Here is a 10746-nt window from a genome sequence, read left to right as displayed (position 1 = left end):
AGATTCTGTAAGCCATGTCAGCGTTTGGTGGGTTATGGAAACAATAACATACCCAGCATGCACAACCCCGAAAACGCAGTATGGCTGCCTACATGGCGGGGTAAAAACGGTCATACACGTAAAAGCCCACTCATGTACAAACGAGTGAACGTGGGAGTTGCAGCCCACGAACGAAGAAGAAGAAAAGTAAGCGTGTCTTTGCAAAGCCATTTTGAGAGAATTGCTGTCATTGATTGTGTGCGTTTTGTTTTCTTCCACTGTCATTTGTTCTGTTTAATGATTCGGTACAGTCGTAGATAGCATCTCTTTGTGCATCCAAGTAAAAGTTACGGTGTATACAACACTTCACGATTGTCAGTGGTTGTTTACCTGATTGATGATGACGGTGGTGGTAGGTGGTGGTGATAGTTACGGTGAGTTGTGAGGGAGATGGTGGCCCACTTGAAAACCCATAATATGATAATCCGCCCTTGACTGAAAAAAAACCTGAATTTTTTAATTATTCATGAAGGCGTCCTCATCGTCATGAAAAAGATTCATTTTCTCACCCCAATTCACTGTTATGACACAGAAGTAAAATAAAGATTAAAGATACATTCAATGATTATGAGCAGTGGTGTGTTTGTTAGAAAACTACGACAAACTTACAATCTTCTTTATCTTGCAGAAAAACACAACGTCTCCACTTTCGCATTGAAAAGATTTCTTCCCAGGCTTGAAGAATCCGTCATTTTAGTCCGGCCAGACATTGAAGCAAAAATCCGAAAGTTCACCAAAAAACCCAAACTTTGGAAAACCTACCCTGGGAAGACGGCACATCACCAGGCAGAGCAGTGCCTACATCTCCACCCCACCCCCATCCCCACCCCTACCCCTCAGGTAACGGAAAGATCGAGAACAAGGAGTTAGAAATAGCAGCGAAGCGGTTAATGGTTCCCTAAATAACGGGAAGATCGAGTACGAGGATTTAGGTTTAGCAGTGAAGTGGTTAATGGTTCCCCAGGTAACGGGAAGATCGAGTACAAGGATTTAGGTTGAGTAGTGAAGTGGTTAATGGTTCCTCAGGTAAGGGAAGATCGAGTACAAGGATTTAGGTTGAGCAGTGAAGTGGTTAATGGTTCCCCAGGTAACGGGAAGATCGAGTACAAGGATTTAGGTTGAGCAGTGAAGTGGTTAATGGTTCCCCAGGTAACGGGAAGATCGAGTACAAGGAGTTCAAGGCCTTCATGCAGGACCAGATGCGGAAGGCAGAGAACCCGGCGGAGCAGGAGAAGGCGATCCGCATGGCGTTCCGCGTGTTTGACCAGAACGGGGACGGCTTCATCGACGTGCAGGAACTGAAGCACGCCATGAAGAACCTGGGGGAGCCGCTCACTGACAAGGAGCTGCACGACATGATGAAGGAGGCGGACGTGGATCGCAACAACAAGATTGACTATGAAGGTCAGTGAGTGCGCTATGAAGGTCAGTGAGTTAGGGAACGAGATTGACTATGAAAGTCAGTGAGTGAACTATGAAGGTCAGTGAGTGTGCTATGAAGGTCAGTGAGTTAGGGAACGAGAATGACTGTGAAGGTCAGTGAGTGCGCTATGAAGGTCAGTGAGTGCGCTATGAAGGTGAAGGTCAGTGAGTGTGCTATGAAGGTCAGTGAGTTAGGGAACGAGATTGACTATGAAGGTCAGTGAGTGAACTATGAAGGTCAGTGAGTGCAATATGAAGGTCAGTGAATTTGGGAACGAGATTGACTATGAAGGTCAGTGAGTGCCCTATGAAGGACAGTGAGTGTGCTGTGAAGGTCAGTGGGTTAGGGAACGAGATTGACTATGAAGGTTAGTGAGTGCACTATGAAGGTCAGTGAGTGTGCTGTGAAGGTCAGTGGGTTAGGGAACGAGATTGACTATGAAGGTTAGTGAGTGCACTATGAAGGTCAGTGAGTTAGGGAACGAGATTGACTATGAAGATCAGTGAGTGCACTATGAAGGTCAGAAAGTTAGTCAGGGTACAAGATTGACTATGAAGGTCAGTAAGTGAGTCAGGGTACAAGATTGACTATGAAGGTCAGTGAGTACACTATGAAGGTCAGTGGGTCAGGGAACAAGATTGACTATAAAGGTCAGTGAGTACACTATGAAAGTCGGTGGGTCAGGGTACAAGATTGACTATGAAGGTCAGTGAGTACACTATGAAGGTCAGTGGGTCATGGAACAAGACTGACAATAAAGGTCAGTAAATCAGGGAACAAGATTGACTGTGAAGGTCAGTGAGTACACTGTGAAGGTTAGTGGGTCATGGAACAAGATTGACTATGAAGGTCAGTGAGTCAGGGGAAGATTGACTATGAAGGTCAGTGAGTCCGGGAACAAGATTGACTATGAAGGTCAGTGAGTCAGGGAAAAAGATTGACTGTGAAGGTCAGTGAGTCCGGGAACAAGATTGACTGTGAAGGTCAGTGAGTCAGGGGAAAAGATTGACTATGAAGGTCAGTGAGTCAGGGAAAAAGATTGACTGTGAAGGTCAGTGAGTCAGGGAAAAAGATTGACTATGAAGGTCAGTGAGTCCGGGAACAAGATTGACTGTGAAGGTCAGTGAGTCAGGGAAAAAGATTGACTATGAAGGTCAGTGAGTCAGGGAAAAAGATTGACTGTGAAGGTCAGTGAGTCAGGGAAAAAGATTGACTATGAAGGTCAGTGAGTCCGGGAACAAGATTGACTGTGAAGATCAGTGAGTCAGGGAAAAAGACAGATTGACTGTGAAGATCAGTGAGTCAGGGAAAAAGACTGACTGTGAAGATCAGTGGGTCAAGGGAAAAAAATTGACTATGAAGGTCAGTGGGTCAAGGGAAAAAAATTGACTATGAAGGTCAGTGGGTCGGGGAACAAAATTGACTATGAAGTCAGTGGTTGAGTCAGGGAATCTCTGCCTGTTGAGTGTCATGCACACAACCTGCATACACTCCCTTGATTGATTGTGGGAGCTGATTTATCTTTTCTTGAGTTGGAGCATCAGAAAAAACACATACATATGTAATTCTGCTGTTTATTCCACGTCCATGTTAATATTTTTCAGTTGTGTTGTCAAGCAAAAAATCTTTCTCTTTTTTCTAATTCAAGAGTTTTTTGTTTTGTTTTTTTTTCTTCAAGATTTCAGTACTCAGAAAACAAAATCCCAATTTTTTCACGTCACATTCAAGATTTTTGCAGGAGTTGTAAAGAAAGTTTATACTGTTTGGAGTTCCCAGGAGCACTGAAAATCTTCAATGCAGCAGTGATAAACTCACTAGTTTTCAACAACTACTAAAAGGCGTATGGTGTTACACAATTACCAAAAGTTCGCAGATAAGTGATAATTCTATGGTCTAACACAGTTGCTAACACAGCAGATCCAGCGGGACAAAGGCCAGATTGCGTGACACAGAGTCACAGCCATCAAAATATTGGCTGATCTTGGTCACATAAAGACTGGTGGATTTAAAGTTTCCTTCTTTCAGTTTTAATGGAGGGGTATGAGTTTTTTTCTTACCAGTATCCATTTTCTAACACATTACAAAAAATGAACGTATGGAATGTTTCGTGTGAATTACAGCAAAAACATCCAGCATCGCCAGTTAGCATATGTCCAATTGTGCTGGTGGTGGGGTTCTTGCTGTGCACACGCATGCACGCACGGCACACGTAAACTCGCATGCATATACACACACACGCTCACGCACGCACATACATACGCACGCACATACATACACACGCACGCATGCACGAACACACACACACACACAAGCGTCCAACGTTGCAGCCATCTTGTATTGATCACTGTTCCTGTTGCAGAATTTATCCGTGTGTGGATAAACACAAGCAAGAAATAGGGGGCCCGACCAGAAATCATCACCACTGTCCAGCAAGTGTGTGTGCCTTCTGCCGGTGTATAGCATCTGGAGTCTCCAACTGTATTTTTACCTCCCGGCTCCTGTTTACCCTCTGCATCATTCCTTTTCATCACCCAAGCAATGGCTGAACTTTCTAATCCTTGTTGACGGAAGCACTTACATTTATGTGCGAGTTGTGGTTCGTTGTTTACAGATTGCAATGATCGGTTTATTTGCTGGGGATAATTGCTCGTTTTTTGTTAAAACATAGTTTCAGTTTTAACTCCAACCTATTACCTGTATGTTTTCTTTTATTGTTCCTGTTACTGCCTATAATTGTGGTGTTTTTTGGCTGTTGAGTGTGTGGTCAAAGAATCTTACCTTACCTTTTTTAACTTGTGCAAAATTTGAGATTTCTTTGTGACCCTTCCTCCCACTCATTCTTTTGTTTGATTTGTATAGTTTCATTCAACCATTTTCATGCTGTAACACACACACACACACACACACACACACACACACACATTAATTTTAGTCTCCGACGTGTTGTGCTCAATACACATCTAGGATAACAGAGCAAGGTGCTGACTTTCCAGACAGTTGTTTGAACCATCCGTGGTCTGTAGCGTGTGATGACTTGGATCTGGTGTAGTGCCCAAACTATCACAGTCACTTCTCCCTTTCCCATTTAAATGCACCTGTTTCTTTGGCGTTTTGTTTGTTTGTTGTTGTTTTGTTGTTGTTGTTGTTTTTTGTTTTGTTTTGTTTTTTCTTTTCTTTTCTTGTTTTTTCATCTTCTTCTTTTTCACATGAACATTAAATCTGTGTGTCAATTTTCATGATCTGGCATCTTTTTCAGGAGATCATAGACTGACAAGAGTTGCAGCACTTTTCTGTGACAAAAGATTAGCATTGCTCAATCCCAATAATTAAGTCATGTTTGTTGTTGTTGTCTTTTTTCCCTAGTGAATGTAAACGTACATCACAAGTGCAGAGGTGCTCTATATATGTTTCAACAGCAGGTCCCAAAGGTGTCCATTGTTTTATGATTTTTTCCAGTTGACATTTTTCTCCCCATTGCCTTTGTGTTAGTGACCACATGATTGTCTCTGTGAATTCTGCTGTCTTGTGATCCAGAGTTATGAGCACTCTGACCCAGTGGGGAACTGGTTATTTAATCTTCCTGTCTGCTTGAAAGGTCACCCCACCCCCACACCCCCTAGAAAAAAGAAGTTTTAACTGACAAATTAAGACAGAAAACCCTTACACCATTTCCTTTTCCTTCAAAAACAAGATGCCATTTATGTCTAGCCAAGTCCTCCATTGTGTCTGTATGAATGTACATTATTATCTATCATCATTGCCAGTAGAGACCCTCTTTTTGTGACTTGTGCTGGTTTTTCCTGTCTTAAGGTGACCACAATACAGTATTTTATATATGGAAGTATATGTTTTCATGCACCAGAATGGGTGTTACTGACACATTTTATAGGCTTACTTCACCCCACTTCCCACTCCTCTCTCTCTCTCTCTCTCTCACCAGGACTTTTCTGTAAGGAAATCTTAATGATGATAAATCAAGTCCCAAAAGGAAGCCATCACTATAATCTTAATCATAAATAATCTTTACTTTCTAATGATTAATCATCTTTACTTTTTAATAATAAATCTCTATTATCATCTTTACTTTTTAATAATAAATCATCTTTACTCTTTTGTAAAAAATCATCTTTGCTTTCTAATGATAAATCGGGTCCGAAAAGGAAGCCATGATAATATATATATATATTTTTAAAAAGTGTGAAGTTTATTATACATTGTCCATTCTGTCAGTGTGCTCTGTCTCAGTGTTGGTTTTTCTCTCACCTTGGACACCAAATTCAGTCACTCACACAATGAAACGTGCACGGTGTCATCAGTATGCAACTGTTTTACATCTGTGTCATTTTGGGATTGTCTTTTTTCAGACTAACACAAAATAATGGTGTATATTTGCTGTGAACTGACCCAGTTTGAAATTCATTTTATTCCCCACATCCCATGCCCCCCCCCCCCCCCCCCCCCCCCCCCCCCCCCCCCCCCCCCCCCCCCCCCTGCACCCCTAACACCCTCACTCACCCCCTGCCCTCTGCTCCCCTTCCTTCCCCCCATCCCCAGTTTGAGCTTATTAACCACTGGTGTCAGCATCAATTCATTCCTCTTGGATGTGTTCTGTGGCCAACACAAATGATCCCAGTCTTTTCTTTTGCATGTCATCTCAAAAACTTTGCTTTGGATTATCCGAAATATGTATATTTCATATTGTCGCAGATCAATGTTAAGTATCATGTTTTCATTAGCAAATTCATTAATATGAAATGTTTTTTTAGGCTAAATGTAAAACAGAAACTTGTTGTATGTGATTACTTGAACTTTTGTGTTGGATGTGTGTTTTCATGATACTTTTGTGTGTTTCAACTTTCAACAACACACCAGTATTTCTTACACAGTTGTACACAGTAGATCTATAACTTGAGAAGTCTGTCTTACAGCACAATATGATGATTTTTTTATACTGATTTAATGGGCGGAGATTAGCTGAATAACATTATATACTTTATGCAGCAATGCTAAAAGTGAATCTGAAAGCATAATTATATATTATACAGTGAAACTTGCCTGTTGGTGCTGCAGTTGGCTGGTTGTTTTTCATTTTAACTCATTGACTCATTTTAATTGGAAAGCTGGAAGTTAAACCTTTCCAATAAGTGGTCTGATTCACTCTTTCATTCTTACTGAAAATGTTTTGTTACAAAAGTTATATTCTTCAGTTAAGTCACAAAGCCTGTAGTGAACAAGTAACCTATTTTGCTAATAGCAAAGAAAAAATTCTTAAATAACTAAGGGTTTTGTTCTTTGTTTTTCTCTTTTAAAAAAATATATAAACATATATATATATATATATATATATATATATATATATATATATATATATTTGTGTGTTTGAAAAGATATGTAAGTTTTGAATATAGATTTCTATTGAAAGAAACTTTTTTAAGGCAATCAAGAATTCTGATTTTATTTCATCTTTACAACCTGAGTTTTTTTTATTCTGCATTAAGAATTTTGCAACATCATGATGGAGCAACTGATAAAGGTATTGATGTATGAGAAGAGACTGACTTATTTGACAGCTTAAAACATGGAACGTGCCTTTTGTTATCATGTGGAAACCTGGGTGCACTAGTTAGAAAGGTATAGCTAGATTTAGACCAGCATGTAGATTAGTATTAATAAGCAAATAAGAAAAATCCAAAGATGAATGAAAATATATATTCGTACGTATAGACACGGTGAAGAAAAAAATTTGCTATATTTCCTTACCTGACAAATCCTTGACACACAGTCAGAATAACTCAGGAAATTAAACCCACTGTGAGTTCGTGAATGTGAAATCTGTACAAAGTTTTTGGGCCTTTGTGTCTTTTTTTTTTTTTTTTTTTTTTTTTTTTTTTTTTTTTGTTGTTGTTGTTGTTGTTTGTTTGTTTGTTTGCATGCAGATCTTTCTTACAATCACCATTTGTGCATGTGCAGTGATATAAATGCATGCATGCTGTGTGTGTTCACGTTGCTTATGCAACTAAACTTTGCCTCCTTTAACTTTGTTCCTTTCACTTTTTTTTCTTTGTGTGTTAAAAAGTATGAATTAAAAAGTGTTGATTGACCAAAGTGAATGTCAAATCATTTGCAATGTTGACAGACAAATTGCTTTTTAAAATGCTGAAATATATAATGATATTTAAGAGAGAGAGAGAGAGAGAGAGATAATATTTATATGACATTCATTTGTGAATAGGGCGACATACCCCAGTCATAGATGAGGGAGCTGTGGATGTTTGATGTACAATGTGACCTGGACACTAAACAGAAACTGGATGTTTGATGTACAATGTGACCTGGACACTAAACAGAAACTGGGTGTTTGATGTACAATGTGACCTGGACACTAAACAGAAACTGGGTGTTTGATGTACAATGTGACCTGGACACTAAACAGAAACTGGATGTTTGATGTACAATGTGACCTGGACACTAAACAGAAACTGGATGTTTGATGTACAATGTGACCTGGACACTAAACAGAAACTGGGTGTTTGATGTACAATGTGACCTGGACACTAAACAGAAACTGGGTGTTTGATGTTTGATGTACAGTGTGACCTGGACACTAAACAGAAACTGGGTGTTTGATGTACAATGTGACCTGGACACTAAACAGAAACTGGGTATTTGATGCACAATGTGACCTGGACACTAAACAGAAACTGGGTGTTTGATGTACAGTGTGACCTGGACACTAAACAGAAACTGGATGTTTGATGTACAATGTGACCTGGACACTAAACAGAAACTGGATGTTTGATGTACAGTGTGACCTGGACACTAAACAGAAACTGGGTGTTTGATGTACAATGTGACCTGGACACTAAACAGAAACTGGGTGTTTGATGCACAATGTGACCTGGACACTAAACAGAAACTGGGTGTTTGATGCACAGTGTGACCTGGACACTAAACAGAAACTGGGTGTTTGATGCACAGTGTGACCTGGACACTAAACAGAAACTGGGTGTTTGATGCACAATGTAATAATAATAATAATGGATACTTATATAGCACACTATCCAGAAATCTGCTCTAGGTGCTTTACAAAAACGCTTTGTTAACATAAAACATTACATCTATGTTACATACACACACCAAAATATGACTACACACACACACACACACACACACACACACACACACACACTGCGTACATACATTTTAACAATACATGTGTATCTAACAGCTACCCTAACACATACGCACACAAAGGCAGGACAAACTTACAAAAATACACATTCATATACATGCATGTAGTTATGTACACATACATATGTATACATACATAGTCAAGCACAGCTAATGCAAAGGAAGTGGACCTGCCACAATTGAACTTACTGCTGAGGGAAAAGGTGAGTTTTGAGACGAGATTTAAAAGATGCGAGGGAATCAGAATGACGGAGGTTATCAGGGAGCTTGTTCCACGTCTTTGGCGATTGAAAAGAAAACGATCTGTGTCCATAGGTCTTACTTCTGACGTGAGGTATCCTGAGAAGTCGAGTATCAGAGGAAGAACGGAGCTGGCGAGACAGGGTATAGATATGGAGGAGTTCAGAAAGATACTTGGGGCCAGATCCATTGACTGCAGAAAAGGTCAGAGTGGATAGCTTATAGTCTATTTGATTAGAAACAGGCAACCAGTGGAGAGACTGAAGGAGAGGAGAAACATGGTCAAATTTAGAAGCTCTGCAAATGAGTCTGGCAGCGTTATTCTGAATTCAGTGGAGTCTGTCCAACAGATATTTGGGAAGGCTGGCCAAAAGAGAGTTGCAGTAATCCAATCTTGAGAGAACCAGAGAGCATACAAGTGCCTTGGTTGCATCGGTTGAGAGACAGTGACGGATAGAGCTGATTCTACGCAGTTCCAAATAGGCAACTTTACAGATATTCGAAATGTGCTGTTGGAAGGAAAGAGACTGGTCTAGGCTAGGATTACACCAAGACTGCGAACAGAAGGAGAAAGTGAAACAGGTGTGCTATTGATAGACCAGAGTCAGGAAAGGAAGGATGTTGACGAAACTTCTTTGGACAGGTTATCATAAATTCTGTCTTATCATCATTTAGTTGCAGCTTGTTGAGAGTCATCTAGTCCTTAAGGCCAGCAATGCACTCCTGTGTTCGAGTCACCAGTGCATCAAATTCAGCTATGGAAGCCGACTGATAAAGTTGTGTGTCATCAGCAAAGCTCTCATGTGACATTGCATGATGACTGATGACATCCGACACAGGAGCCGCATACAGCACGAAAAGAACAGGACCTGGACTCGAAACAGAAACTGGGTGTTTGATGTACAATGTGACCTGGACACTTAACAGAAACTGGATATTTGATGTACAGTGTGACCTGGACACTAAACAGAAACTGGATGTTTGATATACAATGTGACCTGGACACTAAACAGAAACTGGATGTTTGATGTAGTGTGACCTGGACACTAAACAGAAACTGGATGTTTGATGTACAGTGTGACCTGGACACTAAACAGAAACTGGATGTTTGATGCACAGTGTGACCTGGACACTAAACAGAAACTGGATGTTTGATGCACAGTGTGACCTGGACACTAAATGTGACCTGGACACTAAACAGAAACTGGATGTTTGATGCACAGTGTGACCTGGACACTAAACAGAAACTGGATGTTTGATGCACAGTGTGACCTGGACACTAAACAGAAACTGGATGTTTGATGCAGTGTGACCTGGACACTAAACAGAAACTGGGTGTTTGATGCACAGTGTGACCTGGACACTAAACAGAAACTGGATGTTTGATGCACAGTGTGACCTGGACACTAAACAGAAACTGGGTGTTTGATGTACAGTGTGACCTGGACACTAAACAGAAACTGGATGTTTGATGTACAGTGTGACCTGAACACTAAACAGAAACTGGATGTTTGATGTACAATGTGACCTGGACACTAAACAGAAACTGGATGTTTGATGCACAGTGTGACCTGGACACTAAACAGAAACTGGATGTTTGATGTACAGTGTGACCTGGACACTAAACAAAAACACTTGAGACTGCAAAAAAATTAACATGAATGAGTGCTCCAATGATGAGATGATGTTCTTTTCACAATTTGCAAATCATGCATGCGCCCTACACCCCACCTCTGCCCCCCAATTTATCCATCCTTAAAAACAATCTGCTGATAAGATACGTGTAGGCATCTTCATGCTCCTGTTGAACATCCATCACCAGACTTTGTTGTGCACAGTGCAGCACAGTCTGT

General features: G+C 40.5%; 1 protein-coding gene across 4 annotated transcripts in view; it reads left to right on the top strand.

Annotated features, from left to right (window-relative positions):
- Positions 1–5906, top strand: part of LOC143276779 (neo-calmodulin-like) — a 249390-nt gene extending 243484 nt beyond the window's left edge. For all 4 annotated transcript variants that reach the window (XM_076581420.1, XM_076581416.1, XM_076581417.1 and 1 more), the window contains 2 exons: positions 1189–1443; positions 3822–5906. In XM_076581420.1, coding sequence (XP_076437535.1) covers positions 1189–1443; positions 3822–3859 — 293 coding nt within the window. In that variant the 3' untranslated portion in view covers positions 3860–5906. The remainder of the gene's footprint in view (positions 1–1188; positions 1444–3821) is intronic.
- The last annotated feature ends 4840 nt before the right edge of the window (positions 5907–10746 follow it).

Source organism: Babylonia areolata, chromosome 33 (assembly GCF_041734735.1).
Source record: "Babylonia areolata isolate BAREFJ2019XMU chromosome 33, ASM4173473v1, whole genome shotgun sequence".
Classification (NCBI taxonomy): Eukaryota; Metazoa; Mollusca; class Gastropoda; order Neogastropoda; family Buccinidae; genus Babylonia; species Babylonia areolata.
This window is presented reverse-complemented; position numbering and strand designations above follow the sequence as displayed.